This window comes from Dendropsophus ebraccatus, chromosome 15 (assembly GCF_027789765.1).
Source record: "Dendropsophus ebraccatus isolate aDenEbr1 chromosome 15, aDenEbr1.pat, whole genome shotgun sequence".
Lineage (NCBI taxonomy): Eukaryota > Metazoa > Chordata > Amphibia > Anura > Hylidae > Dendropsophus > Dendropsophus ebraccatus.
This window is the reverse complement of record NC_091468.1, coordinates 7381923-7397569: the sequence shown is the minus strand read 5'-3', so window position 1 is coordinate 7397569 and position 15647 is coordinate 7381923. Positions and strand designations below refer to the sequence as shown.

General features: G+C 45.7%; 1 protein-coding gene across 3 annotated transcripts in view; it reads right to left on the bottom strand.

Moving 5' to 3' along the window:
• The window catches only part of UGP2 (UDP-glucose pyrophosphorylase 2), a 63284-nt gene that overhangs the window by 46283 nt on the left and 1354 nt on the right, over nucleotides 1-15647 (bottom strand). The window contains exon 1 of one of the 3 annotated variants that reach the window (XM_069954741.1): nucleotides 12858-13187. The exons of the other annotated variants lie outside the window; for them this stretch is intronic. Within the exon in view, the coding sequence (XP_069810842.1) occupies nucleotides 12858-12876 (19 nt within the window). The 5' untranslated portion in view covers nucleotides 12877-13187. Of the gene's footprint in view, nucleotides 1-12857; nucleotides 13188-15647 lie in introns of those variants that run through there. 3 annotated transcript variants of the gene reach the window in all.

The following is a 15647-nucleotide window of genomic DNA, read 5'->3' as shown; positions in this document are numbered from 1 at the left end:
TCATCAGCAACTTGACTTCAGATTGACCCTCCCAGCATTACAAAGTTATTACAATGTTGTAGATACAGACAGTCAGGGACTTGTTTACATTAGCTGTCTCAGAAGGGAGGGGGGAGGAGGGGGAGACAGAGAGAAGCTCACACCCAGATTTTTGTGTTTTCAACAGAAAGCAGCAGCTCAGAACTGGGGGAAGGAGACTGAATAGATAAAAACAAGTATGGAAGGAATTGTTAGTCTCACCATGGGCAGCAAAATATCAAAAGTTATGTTGGAATACCCCTTTACACAGGTATTGTACCTTAGAAGAATGGAATACATGGAGGAACCATATTGCGGCACACAAGTCGGAGAGAGAAATAACTGAGGAGATAAAACAAACCCCTTACCCACTTACCACAAGCCTGCCCCTTTGAGCTGACGGGCAGGACGATCTAGTCTAACAACATTCTCTGTGTGTTTTATTACATTAACCGCTACAGAATTGCTGCATTTACAGCCAATACCCCATGTACAGGGCACGCAGTCACTTTTACATCCCGTCCACACATCAGCCATTAGGAATCCCCCAGGAGTCATGTACTATGTAAGTGTAATGCATGTGTGTCTGGTCCGGGACGCTAAAGCCCCCGAGTGGCTGGAGGCCCGGCTGTAACAGGAGAGGACTTATAAGCACTTCTACCCAGACGCACTTTATTTGACTTTGCAACAGTTTAATAGAGAACAGATCCTCTGTGTGTCGGCTCCATAGAGGAGAGCACGGACAGAAGACTACGGGCAACAACACCATAATAAATCTAATAACTAAGGGGAATCTGTCACTATATATCCTGCTCACAGATGAAGAGCGATGGAGACATGGAACAATACTGCTCGCTCAGCTGTTTGTTATAAAATTAGGTTTTTATTCTAAGGAAGGAAAAAATAGGCTGGACTGAGCTCCAGCATGCATGCCTCCTCCTTCCCTGTATGATGGACAGTATTTGGTTTACAGCACTGAGCCTTGTACCTCAATCATGCGGGGCAGGGAGATGTGCATCTTGGGCTTAAAGGGGTTATCGACTACCTGTTCAATAACCCCCTCCTCTTCCTGGAGACTAACAATCTGCTCTATACGTATTATCTTCTCACTCTCCACCCCGCAGTTCTGAGACTACAGCTGTTTCTTCAAGACGAAGAAGAAGAAGAAGAAGATGGAAAAAAAAAAAAAAAAAAAAAAAAAGAGGGTCCCTGTTCAGTTGTCTCTGCTCTCTGTGATGCCGGGAGGGATAATCACAGTGAGGTCATCAGCAACTTGACCAGCATCACAGAGCGTAGAGACAGCCGGCTAGAGACGCCGTTTACAAGAGTGTCGCTGAAAGATGCAGGGAAGAGGGAGTTCAGAGCTCACACACTGTTTCCTGTGTCTTCAGCATAAAGCAGCAGACTCAGAACTAGGGGAAGGAGACTAATAAGATAACAACAAGTATGGAGCAGATTGTTAGTCTACAGGAAGGAGGATCATTCAAAACATATATATATTAAACATAGAAGATTGTTGACAGAATAAGCCCCCTGCTTCATCTAGTCGGCCCTTTTAGTATTTCCTCTCTTATTATCTTAGGATAGATATATGTATACACAAGGCAGGTTACATTTATTTATTGTGGATTTACCTACCACATCTGCTGGAAGTTTCCTCCAAGCATCTACTACTCTTTTAGTAAAGTAGTATTTTCTCACATTACTTTTGATCTTTCCCCCCAGTAACCTCTCACTGTCTTCTCCTGTTCTCGTGCTCCGTTGCTTATTAAAACCCTTCCCTCCTGAACCTTATGTAGGCCTTTAACATATATAAAGGTTTCCATCATGTCCTCCCTTTCCCTTCTTCCTACTGTAACATATATAAAGGTTCCCATCATGTCCTCCCTTTCCCTTCTTCCTCCTGTAACATATATAAAGGTTTCCATCATGTCCTCCCTTTCCCTTCTTCCTCCTGTAACATATATAAAGGTTTCCATCATGTCCTCCCTTTCCCTTCTTCCTCCGGTAACATATATAAAGGTTCCCATCATGTCCTCCTTTCCCTTCTTCCTCCTGTAACATATATAAAGGTTTCCATCATGTCCTCCCTTTCCCTTCTTCCTCCTGTAACATATATAAAGGTTTCCATCATGTCCTCCCTTTCCCTTCTTCCTCCTGTAACATATATAAAGGTTTCCATCATGTCCTCCCTTTCCCTTCTTTCCTCCTGTAACAAATATAAAGGTTTCCATCATCTCCCTACCTTTCCCTTCTTCCTCCTGTAACATATATAAAGGTTTCCATCATCTCCTCCTTTCCCTTCTTCCTCCTGTAACATCTATAAAGGTTTCCCTCATGTGATCCCTTTCTTTGCTTTCCTTCAGACTAAACAGCTTAGAAAGAAAACATGATTTTATAACTCTGCAAGAATCAATGAGCCAAGTGACAGGTGATCTGCTATCAGGCAGTGTCTTCAGCTCTAACCATGATATAGAGCCGACAGACTAAGGGCCCTATTCCACTGGACGATTATCGTTCAGATTATCGTTAAATCGTTCGAATCTAAACGATAATCGTTCGGTTGAAATGCAGTAACGATTAACGACCGAACGAGAAATCGTTGATCGCTTTATAAGACCTGGACCTATTTTTATCGTTGCTCGTTCGCAAAACTTTCGCAAATCGTTCGCATTGAATAAGACATCGTTCGGTCGTTCGCAATAGATACGAACGCAATAGCGAATAAATACGGAAGAGGAAACGATCGCAATTACGATCATAAGTAACGATTATCGTTCCATGGAAATGAGTGAACGTTTTCAGGTCTTTCGCAATAGCGGTCGTTTGAGATCGGTAATCGTTAACGATTATGCTAACGATAATCGTCCGGTGGAATAGGGCCCTTAGTCACAAGTTCCCAACTAATAAAGAATATGGAGCAGAATAAATTTACTCCAGCCCTGAAAAGTCACAGCTTAGTGCATCCTATAAAAAGAAAAATATCCCACCATAGCGCAGAGATGGATGGTGTACTAACAGAGAGGTAACAGGGTAATTCCCTACTGCTATATTAAGAGTAACTATGTCCTCATAGGTTTATACTGGCTGGGACATCATCTGTCTCAGAAGGGAAGGGGGGCGGAGGGGGAGACAGAGAGAAAAGCTCACACACAGATTTTTGTGTCTTCAGCAGAAAGCAGCAGCTGAGAACTGGGGAAAGGAGACTGAATAGATAACAAGTATGGAAGGAATTTTTAGTCTCCCCATGAACAACAACATACCAAGAGTGAAATTCCCCTTTAATTTCTCCTGAGGCGGCGCTGCATGTAAAGTTTACACTTAGGCTATATTCTGATTGGTTTTATGTCTTCCCTGGGAGATAAAATGGCCACAAAAGATCAGTTTTAAAGCTCAAGTATACGGTGCCAAAATGACCATATTTTTCCCATTGAAGGGAATAGGAAAACATCTCTAAACAGGGAGAGACGTATGAAACCTTGTGCAGAGGAGCATTGAGGAAGCGGACCCAAAAAGACTGATGAAAACAGAGCAAAAAATAAAAATAAAAAATCCCAAATAAGTCTAAAACGTTGTACCTGACTGACATACGTCTGTGGCTGATATGTGGTTGAGTCACGGCCAGAGACACTGTGATCAGCATATTATCAAGGGACCCTTCTAATACGTCCAAGGGGGGGTAGAATGCTATTAAAGAATGTAGCATTACTTACCTTTCTATCCCAGTTTTGAAACTACCAAAAATACATTTGTTTTTTTTTTTTTTTTTTGGGGGGGGGGTTGCTTTGTTTTGTGTTTCTGTTCTTCCTGGTTTGGCATTTCCCAGAATGCAATGCTTTCCCTCATGTGATCATCACAGCCCCCACCCATTACAATCAGTAAAATTAGCGCTGCTTCTGGCCGGTCAGAGATGGTGACTCACTCAGGGGATTGGGGGATCTAGCTCCGCCTCCTGTGACATTACTCCCTGCCTCCTGTCTGTATCATCAGCCTGTGCTCAGCAAACACACACAATGTGAGAGGGGCATGGAAGATTTGTCTCCTAAGGGGGGAGAGCAGAAGGAGCAGGAGACAATGTGAATTGGCACAGGGGCCATTTTTTTTTTTTTAATTCCTGGATTTCTATCAGCTACCAGTGTGGCAGAGGTGTCTGGCAGTGGCTTTCTCCTGTGTATGTATATGGAGAATTGAGGGGTCTGTATAGAAATTAAAGGGGAACTCCAGATAAGAAAAACTTGTTTTCTATTAAAAGTAAATTAAAAGTTATACATTGTATAGACATTTATATAAAACTTTTAATGTACTTTTAATAGAAAACAAGTTTTTCTTATCTGGAGTTCCCCTTTCATTTCTATACAGATCCCTCAATTCCCCATATACATACACAGGAGAAAGCCACTGCCAGACACCTCTGATGGCAGCTCATCTCCCAGAGAACAAAAGGATTGGGTAACTGAAATCCAATATGCCAGAACGATCTCTTCCCCATGTCCTGTCGAGGCGAGTCAAGACACCCTCATACACATCAGATGGTCGGCCAGTCATGCCAAGAATGGTTCAACCAACACACATGTAATGTCTATGGGGGAGATTTATCAAACGTGGAGTAAAGTGAAACTGGCTCAGGTGCCCCTAGCAACCAATCAGATTCCACCTTTCATTTTCCAAAGAGTCTGTGAGGAATGAAAGGTGGAATCTGATTGGTTGCTAGGGGCAACTGAGCCAGTTTCACTTTACACCATGTTTGATAAATCTCCCCTTATGGCTTTATCCCTGACTAATGTCAGCATTTAGGAGTCACCATCCATATAGGACACCTGTAAACCCCATTCCCTGGCCGCCTTCTAACCATCTATCACTTACACATACGGCAGACAATATACTTTGGTGGATCTTACAAACAACCCCACAAGACGACCACATATCTGCAAGAAGAACGTTCATCTGCCCAAGCAGACGGAGAATCCATGCAGCACAATATTCCATCTTCCTTCCCGAATACCAGGAAGAGGAGAGAAGAGGAGAGAGGAGAGGAGAGAACAGAGAAGAGGAGAAGAGAGAAGAAGAGAAGAGAGAAGAAGAGAAGATAGAAGAAGAGAAGAGAGAAGAGAGAAGAAGAGAAGAGAAGAGAGGAGAGAAGAAGAGAGGAGAGAAGAGGAGAGAAGAAGAGAAGAGAGAAGAAGAGAGGAGAGAAGAGGAGAGAAGAAGAGAAGAGGAGAGAAGAAGAGAAGAGAAGAAAAGAGAAGAAGAGAAGAGAAGAGAAGAGAAGAGAGCTCTCATAGAAGGAGCTTTGTGTCCGGACCACCACCACATTCCAGGGAATTATCTACCTATTACGAGTCACCATCCAGATACGACTCCCGCTCTATATATAGCTCTTTGCCTCTTCAAAGGAAAAAGTCTACACTTGTATGAAGCCGGGAGAAGATCCGAGGAGAGGAAGGAGAAGAAACGGGACCAAGATGTCTCCTCGGCTGGGATCCAATCACATTCTAATAATGATGAAGCCACCATGATGGATCCATTATATTACAGATACTATAAATGTCTGTGTGGCCCTAGTGCTATTGATCAGCTGAGTGTTTGGTCCTCTGCTGATCTCTGAGCTTACTACACAGGGCGATATCTGCCTGACTCAGCAATTCATTTTAAAGGGCTACCCTGGCAAAAATCTTTTACAAATCAGCTGGTGTCAGAAAGTTATATAAAATTGTATTTTACTTCTATTTAAAAATCTCCAGTCTTCCAGTACTTATCAGCTGCTGTATGTCCTGCAGGAAGGTTGTGTATTCTCTCCAGTCTGGCACAGTGCTCTCTGCTGCCACCTCTGTCCATGTCAGGAACTGTCCAGAACAGGAGAGGTTTTCTATGGGAGTTTGCTGCTGCTCTGGACAGTGCCTGACATGGACAGAGGAGACAGCAGAGAGCACTGTGCAAGACTGGAAAGAATACACCACTTCCTGCAGGACATACAGCAGCTGATAAGTACTGGAAGACTGGAGATTTTTAAACAAAAGTAAATAACAAAACTACAACTTTCTGTAACAAGTTCATTTGAAAGATTTTCACCGGAGCACCCCTTTAACTATTCTTCAGCTCACAGATGGAGTAACCCAATAAAATGATGCAGTAACGCAATGGAACTGCAATGTGTGAATGAATCCTTTTCTATTGGCTTATATAGGTGGACGTGTTTATTTGGTAACTCCGCCACCAGGAATTACTTTCTTCTTCTACGCCATTTTATACCAGGATATCGGACGCAGCAGGTCCCACACGCTCTCCATTTCCCATCATACATAGTAAATCCATAGCTTCATCCAGATTAGTGTAACCAACCAACCAGCTGTACTATCCGGCACAGCAGCAGCGACATCGTCATCGCTATACGCTCGGCTATTCTAAGCACAAAGCTCCCAAGCTAAAAATACTCACACAGTCAAGGTCAAACATATACGAAGGAAGTCACCTTCAGGAGCCCCGAGATGCAGCAATATGGCCGACCGGGGGGGGGGGAATAGAAGAATATAAAGCGGATTTCACCATTAACAAAGCGCAAAATAGTCATTAAAAATAATAATATAAGAACATGACCACAGTGAAAAAATGTGCGAGGGATGCTGTAAGTAAGGGGCCTATTAGACAAAAGCGATAACGATTAGCGATTAACGATCACAAACAAGATTGGTTTTCGTTAACCTGAAATCGTTCCCCATATTTGACAGAACGATGGCCGTTACTACGATAGTTTCCTCCATCTGATCCCAGGAAAATGGAATTACACTGAACGATTAGTGAGCAAATGCGGAAATTACAGCGAACGACTAACGATTATTTTGGGGTCAGATCTAAATCAACGACACACGATTTTGTGATCGCTGCCTGCAATTACACAGAACGATATAACGATTTCCCGCACGATAATCGTCCTGTGTAATAGGGCCCCCAGTCTACAGTCACACGTTCAGAGACTTTCAAAGTCCTCGGATGAAGTCCGCTACCTACCTCTTTATGATTGGGGATCAGCAAAAATTACGGACGCAATACGGATGGAATTTACAGAATAGGGATAAAAAAATTGTAGACTCAAATTTACGGAGTGGAAAACCGATGTGTAAACAGACGCTTATGACATGTCCTATGGATTGAGGATCCATGAAAAAAAAAAATGACCGTGGGAATAGCCCAATAGAAAGCAATGGGCTACAAAGGTGTCCGGTCACAGAACCCTGATAACGGACAACTTCACGGAAGGTGTGAATACAGTCTTAGCAATCCAGGGCTTTTTAGCTGGAATCGGGAATGTTCATATGATCCCCCCCAATACATGGAGCTCAGTGCGGCTCCGCAGCTTCCACAGACAGAAGGACAAACATATGGGCTGATTCATCACAACTTTCCTGGTATCAATTTATCCACTTTCTCCCCCATACAATTCCTTTTAAAGGGATAGTTCACCAATATTTTCCTTGCAAATCAACTGGTACCAGAAAATTATATAGATTTGTAATTTACTTCTATAAAAAAATCTGCAGTCTTCCAGTACTTATCAGCTGCTGTATGTCCTGCAGGAAGTGGTGTATTCTCTCCAGTCTGACACAGTGCTCTCTGCTGCCACCTCTGTCCATGTCAGGAACTGTCCAGAGCAGCAGCAAATCCCCATAGAAAACCTCTCCTACTCTGGACAGTTCCTCACATGGACAGAGGTGGCAGCAGAGAGCACTGTGTCAGACTGGAGAGAATACACCACTTCCTGCATGCACCGTATGGCATGCACCTCTAGAGAAGGTGTCGCACCCGTTCTGCACAGTTATTGAGAACAATAAGGACAGTAGTGACCGCCCTGCAGTCTCGGATAGCGGTCTTCGCTGTCTCCTGTGTGTCCCCAGTTCCCACTTTATTATACTTTTACGCCTTTCTGGAACTTTTGCTTTCCGTGTGAATATTAGAGCTGCTAGTTAGGGATAAGTCATAAGGGATAAGTCATGTGTTAGCGGCGGGGAACCTTTCCCACCCTCGTCGGGGCGTCACTTTTATTTGTTGCAAAGTAATGAAATTATTCTGGATCTTCATTTTGGCTCGGTTAATTACGCCTCATTAGACGGGGATCCCCATAGTAACCAGGCAGCGATATTTTAAGACACCACCTGATGTCAGGAAAACAAAGCATACGTCTAGGCCGGGCGCCTCCATTACACTCCGGCTCTGCGCCAGCTGATAGATCATCAGACGGATGAGGGAGATAACTAGAGAGGAGCGAATATACAGTAAGAACAAAGCAAAGCCATTCCTCAGCTCCGCAGCCGGCTGCCTATGAACTCCGCGCCGCTCCAGGTGCCCAGAAAAGCTGGATCCAGTCCGGAGAATCTGGGAGAAGTTTCCTAAGACTGGATCCAGCTTTTCTGGGCACCTGAAGTGGAGTTCAAAGGCAGCCGGCTGCCAAGGCAACAAATAAGGCGGCATTCCCACGATCTCACGCAATCTGTCCGTAGCACAGGGTCCTGCGGAGTGGGATTAATTATGATGTCAGGAGCTCAGATACTATTCAAATATTTGCACTAGTGTATTGACACAGCCATGCAGCTGTCAGTACACCAGCGGCTGTGGTCAAATGGTCTGTGGAAGCGCTGAGCGCGCAAAACAGTCTTGTCACAGCTTCTCTTTGGCGTCTGCCCATGCGAGTCGCACCTGCATTTTTTACCTGCACAAACAAAGATTTTCATAGACGCATCTAATGGTGAGTTGCAACTCTTACTTTTCTACATTCGATTGTTGATATAATAGAAGTCTCACCACTCGTAGAGGACAAGTTACGGGAACGACTGCCAATGACTTGAAGCCACTTGTTAAATGCTGTATACAGATACACAACACTCGTATAAAGATACACAACACTTCCACCCCTCCCCCATCCACCCCCATTCAGAAAGCCATAGAGCACAACAATGCTGATCAAAAACCCATGCTGATCCATCCAATCCATGAGGAGAAGTCAGGCTACGAGGGGTTAATAAAGTACAATGTCAAATCCCCGCAGGGACACAATGTCTGTGTATCCTGTAACCCTACCCTTCTAGGAAAAGAGATACCAGAGGTCACTGCGCCATTTGTTACGCGTGGTCTGATCTTTATTCAATGGTATTTATAACTGAGGGTATTTATAGACGGAAGAAAAGGTCAGGTAATGTAGATAGATATATATATCTCCATACACACATATACATGTAGATACACAACCGTGAATACCTTTGGCTTTGTAGAAGTCATTCCGCTTTGTTCAACCCACACATAAGGCTTTTCATACAACCTTATGGGCGCCCTCGTGCAGATTCTGCTGGTGTCCAACCCACCACCCAATTCCTGTGATTGGAGCCATTTTCTAATATGCCAATAAGATCACTCGGTGCACTGAAGTCGGGCCCAGCACCCCCCAGTGCACAAGTATCCCCTACGGGGTGAAGCCTTGCAGCAGAGCCTGGCCCGAGGCCAGAACTGATTCAGAAGGTGCCGGTCACACCAGTGAGGGGATATTGGATTGGATGAGTGGGGTCCGGGGGCTGAGACACTGACCAATCACTGTCATTTCTACTAGGAGGAGTGAGCTGCTGCCAGAAACCTAGGACAAAAGGAAGGAGCACTGGAATCTAACAGGCTCTGATCCTTTTCCTGCAGGCTCACCCATTTTTTGCTGTGTAAATCAATGTATAAAAGTAATAGAACACACGGAACATCCGCTCAGTCAGCCGATCCTCATTGGACAGGATATTAAATCCTGATTCGTAGTATTTTATAACACTCTCTGGCCTATCCGTATCCCTGGCCCACAATGCCGTATATATAATACCATTCGCTTCTATTACGCAGGTATATACTAGTTATCGGCCCAGAAGATCCGCTGATCACGCCAATTGGATTTCCCTGCAGATCTCCCTTTGTTGATTTCTTTCCCAGAGTTTTTGCTTTTGAGCGACGGTGATAAATAATCCTGATATTCAGCTCTTCGCCTCGGGTTACTAAGAGGCTTATGTGATGTTCGTGATGTGATGGTGTGCGCGGCTGCAGTCATAATGGATGGGGAATAGAGAGCGATCTGTCACCGCCCTGGTGGTCCTGGTGTGCGCGGCTGCAGTCATAATGGACGGGGAATGGAGAGCGATCTGTCACCGCCCTGGTGGTCCTGGTGTGCGCGGCTGCAGTCATAATGGACGGGGAATGGAGAGCGACCTGTCACCGCCCTGGTGGTCCTGGTGTGCGCGGCTGCAGCCATAATGGACGGGGAATGGAGAACGACCTGTCACCGCCCTGGTGGTCCTGGTGTGCGCGGCTGCAGTCATAATGGACGGGGAATGGAGAGCGATCTGTCACCGCCCTGGTGGTCCTGGTGTGCGCGGCTGCAGTCATAATGGACGGGGAATGGAGAGCGACCTGTCACCGCCCTGGTGGTCCTGGTGTGCGCGGCTGCAGTCATAATGGACGGGGAATGGAGAGCGATCTGTCACCGCCCTGGTGGTCCTGGTGTGCGCGGCTGCAGCCATAATGGACGGGGAATGGAGAGCCATCTGTCACCGCCCTGGTGGTCCTGGTGTGCGCGGCTGCAGCCATAATGGACGGGGAATGGAGAGCGATCTGTTACCGCCCTGGTGGTCCTGGTGTGCGCGGCTGCAGCCATATAGTCATTCCCAGCAGGTGTTGGGTTTGAGAGAAAAGACAGGAGCCTACATAGCACCGGTCACAGCTTTCCACAGCTCGACCTTCACCACACAATGAGGCCATAGCAAGCACGCCAACACGACAGGGGTCAGAGGGCCTGTCCCGCCATCACAGAGGGCCTGTCCCGCCATCACAGAGGGCCTGTCCCGCCATCACAGAGGGCCTGTCCCGCCATCACAGAGGGCCTGTCCCGCCATCACAGAGGGCCTGTCCCGCCATCACAGAGGGCCTGTGCCGCCATCACAGAGGGCCTGTGCCGCCATTAAGTCTCACACTCCATCCTATTAAATGTATTATATAGAGTTATGACATTTACTTCCATAGTATGGCGCCCACTAGTGGTCAGACTGTTATTTTATGCCACAGATGACTCTAATATCACTTCTTACAGCATTTCACAATGTTTAGTATGAAATGATTCACAGGATAACAACTAGAATGGTTTCCCAAGAAGTTGTGTCAGAATTTCCGAGTCATTAAAACCTCCCGTCAGCAGCAGAGGGGAGTGATGGCCGCAGGGGATTCTCCACTGTTATAGAATGAAATCAACACAGAGACTTCCTTTAAAGGGGTCCTCCATCCCGGATATCCCTGCTACCTGATAGGACAGTCCCCTGACATTAGGCTGATCACAAAGTGTCCCCGTCCTCTGTCATCTACACAGAACACTGACAGTGAGCGCTCAGCTTCCCTGCAGCGCCACCACAGGTGAAATGAAGCATAACAAGCTCCCATTCACATCAATGAATGACCTGTATAATACCGGACAGTCCTCCAAGAGATGCTCTATGCAGCCGATCTCTTCTCTAGAAGAATTGTATGGACATTGGATTTGCAAACTAAATCCCATTAAGTACTACAGAGAAGTTATTATAGTGACAGGAACCTTCGCTAGGACCATTATACTGTACAGGAGGTGGACGCTGCCGGACTCCATTCATAGTTCTAGTTCCAGCTATACACTGTATGTCTCAATGTCATGAGGTCACTACCTGCTCCGGTATATGTTCTATATAGCATCATGGCTTATCATTCATCCCTGCGGCTTATTATATATCACACAATATCACCGCTACCAGGAGATACAGACGGAATATTAGGATACATGCTGCACTAGTAATACAGATATACCATTATAATATATATATATATATATATATATATATATATATATATATATATATATATACACACACACACACAATACCACCGCCATAGGAGATGCAACCATAACATTAGGATATATGCTACACTAGTAGTACAAGTTTATATACATTATGTGGAGAGAGAGACACACACACACACACACACACTATATCACTGCTATAAGAGATACAACCGGAATATTAGGATACATGCTGCACTAGTAATCCAGTAATACAGCTATACATACACAGATATATATATATATATATATATATATATACACCCACATATATACACACACACCAGCTCGGTACCTTATAAGTATAATCCTTGCACACGGCTCCCTTAGAATTAAAGGTTTCCCCTCTCTTTCCTTCATGGTGCTGCTCATCATCCTCACAGAACATACAGTAAGGCAGGGATAGGGAACCTCAGCTCTCCAGCTGTTGCAAAACTACAACTCCCATCATGCCTGGACAGCCAAAGCTTTTTCCAGGTATGATGGGAGTTGTAGTTTTGCAACAGCTGGAGAGCCGAGGTTCCCTAGCGCTGCAGTAAGGGGGATGCCCATGGCAGGCATCCGGTAGACAGCAGAGCCCATAGCCCAGCCTTGTGTCCGCCGTATACATACATGCATGGATCCCACAGATACAGCAATGCAGCAGTCATCTCTGCTCCAGCTCTGACCTCCAGATCCTGAGGACTGGGGGAGAATCAGGGATCCAGAACACGTCCACAGCTCGGTGGCGGCAGCACTCCCACCACAGGTTAGCGGCTCCGACCACATCCATTATAAAAGCCTATGTATCCCATCCAGCAAAGCTGCCCAGCTGTCACATCTGGCTGCCGTCTTCCTTCCCAATGACCCCGGAGCCACCATCAGGCAGCGACTATGACAGGTAGCAGACGATCAGCGCCCATTCACAGGTTACCTGCCACATTAACCCCTCAGCCACCAGGCTCCTCGCCTAGAACGCACTTACCGTTAGCAAGAGAAGACATGTTTGCGAGCTCTTTGGCAATCTATTAACGTAGATGGGTGACACTCGAATCAATCAGGAAGCGGTATCAGTCGTCAGGCATTAATATGGGCTTCCGAGTAGGAGGTAACGCAAACAAATTCCTGTAGAGAGAGAGGGGGGACTGTTCTCCTCCCCCACAGATGGGGTGCAGGCAGGGAAAGTTGGCTGGCACTGGTGCCCCCTGTGTGTGCAGAGCAGCAGCTCCTGTGATGGTGCACTGTGCAGGGCTGAGCACTCGACATGCACATTTCATCAATGGGAGTGGGAGTGCCTGACACGGCATGTGACAGCCCAGAGGACCATAGACTAATGGTGCACGTAGTCTCCCTCCTCCTCTGTCACCACCTCCTCTGAGTAATGTATGTTCTGTATAACGTGCAGCCCTGCAGAGCACGTCCTCAGCACATGATCACAGCCACTGTATATATATATACCCCCCCTGCCTGCATTACAGCCCATCCGTATACAGCAGTATCAATGCATCCCAGTGTGGAAGGGGGGGGGGGGGGTAGTACTCCGCCTTCTGCAAATCCATCCCAGCTGACGGCCACCCACTAGCGACCAGCCAACCACAGACACACACATGCCGGAGGAGGCTGCCCGGGCTTCCTATGCTGGAGCTGCTGGCAGCAACATTGCAGAACACACATCACATTTCTAGAGAGCGTCCCTAAAGCCAGAAGTCAATGTAAGTGTCCTTCAGCCGACCTCATCGCATTCACACCATTCTATCTGTGACTGGGAAAGCTGGGTGACCACCAACGGGACCGCACAGGGGCCAAATCTGCCCGGTGATATAGGAGGTAGGGTTGTATCACAACCTTTCACAACCCTGGAAAAGCTGGGTGACTAACTGTGTCGGTGGTGACTGTCATCTAACTTTTTAAGGATCGGTTATAACTAACCAACAGTGCAGGGATGGGGAACCTTCAGCTCTCCAGCTGTTGAAAAACTACAACTCCCATCATGTCCGGGCAGCTGAAGCTTTAGCTCTCCAGGCATGATGGGAATTGTAGTTTTGCAACAGCCAGAGGGCGGAAGGTTCCCCATCGCTGTCCTTGATACTGAAGGTCAAGCTTCAGGCTCTATGGAGACATGTTCACACAATGCGGATCTGCTGCAGAAATTCTGCTATTAAAGTCAATGTACGTGTTAGCAGTGGGGGAAAAAGCTATGTTGACTTTGGCGCAGAATGAGCACAGCAAAAAAAAAAAAAGTGTCCGTCTGGCTATGTATTGTGAATCCACACTAAAGTCTATACAGTGCGGATATATCTGACAGATATTGGGATAATCTGATAGCAGAAATACATGTGACATATCTTACTGTGTGTGAATAATACAATGTGTCATATCAGGGATCGCCTCCGATTTCTGCTGCTGATTAAGAGGCTGAATTTTTTTGTGAGCATGCTCTTAAAGGGGTAGTTCACCCAAAAAATTCTTTTAACTGGTCCCAACGAGTGGCAGAGATTTATAATTTACTTCTATGAAAAAATCTTGAGTCTTCCAGTACTTATTAGCTGCTGTATGTCTTGTAGGAAGTGGTGTATTCTCTCCAGCCTGACACTGCTCTCTGCTGCCACCTCTGTCCATGTCAGGAACTGTCCAGAGCAGGAGAGGTTTTCTATGGGGATTTGCTGCTGCTCTGGACAGTTCCTGACATGGACAGAGGTGGCAGCAGAGAGCACTGTGTCAGACTGGAGAGAATACACCACTTCCTGCAGGACATACAGCAGCTGAGAAGTACTGGAAGACTGGAGATATTTAGGTAGAAGTAAATTACAAATCTCTGGCATCAGTTGATTTGAAAGAAAAATATTTTAAAAGACAATTTACACGGGTCGGAATAGCTGTGCAGAATGTCAGCAAGTAGACACCAAGGAAGACAAATCTGCACCTAATCGGATATATTTTGAGGCATATTTGCCTACAAGTTATTGGGGAGGGGGGGGGGGTCAATGGTTTTAAATTGTGCAAATGCGGCAGATTTACAATAAATAAATAAATAAATAAATAAAAATAGGAAAAATTTCCAATAAATCCATCCTGTTTGGTGGAATAAAAAATGGAATAAAAAATGTGGAAAAAATATGCAGAATAGTAAAATCTCATCCAGGTCTATGGAGCGGCAATCCTGGCAGGAGAAGCAAATACATCCCTAGTGATTAATTATATATATATATATATATATATATATATATATATATATATATATATACATACACACACACACACACAGTGATTATATATATATACTCTGCAATGTAATGTCCAGTCTCTTTCTTCCAGGAGTCTCCACCTCTACAACACAAAGCATCACTATAGGAGGGGACCCTGCAGCCGGTGGCGGCAGACGTCTCTACTGTGTGACCACGTACACATACTCAGCTCTGCTATATACCAACCGGGCACCAGGGTTCAGGCTAATACCAGCTGACCTCTAGGGTAAAGGTACGGAACAACGGACACCCAGATACACCACACTTATCTGTAGTAACATTGCTTTGACTCTGTAACAAGTACACAACGCTGAGCTCAACTATTCCGGTGTAGTTCACTTAGTAAGACCTAAGCTTGATGGCAGCTCCATTCACTACCCCCCCCATCATGAGGCTGGAGTACCCCTTTAAGGACTCATGCACTGTGTGTTACTAGCTGCCATAGAGAGTGATAAGAAGCAATGAATGGGCCCGGGTTGTATCAGATGACAGCGTGACCGGTGACATACACCGCTGCCCTTTGGGGGGGG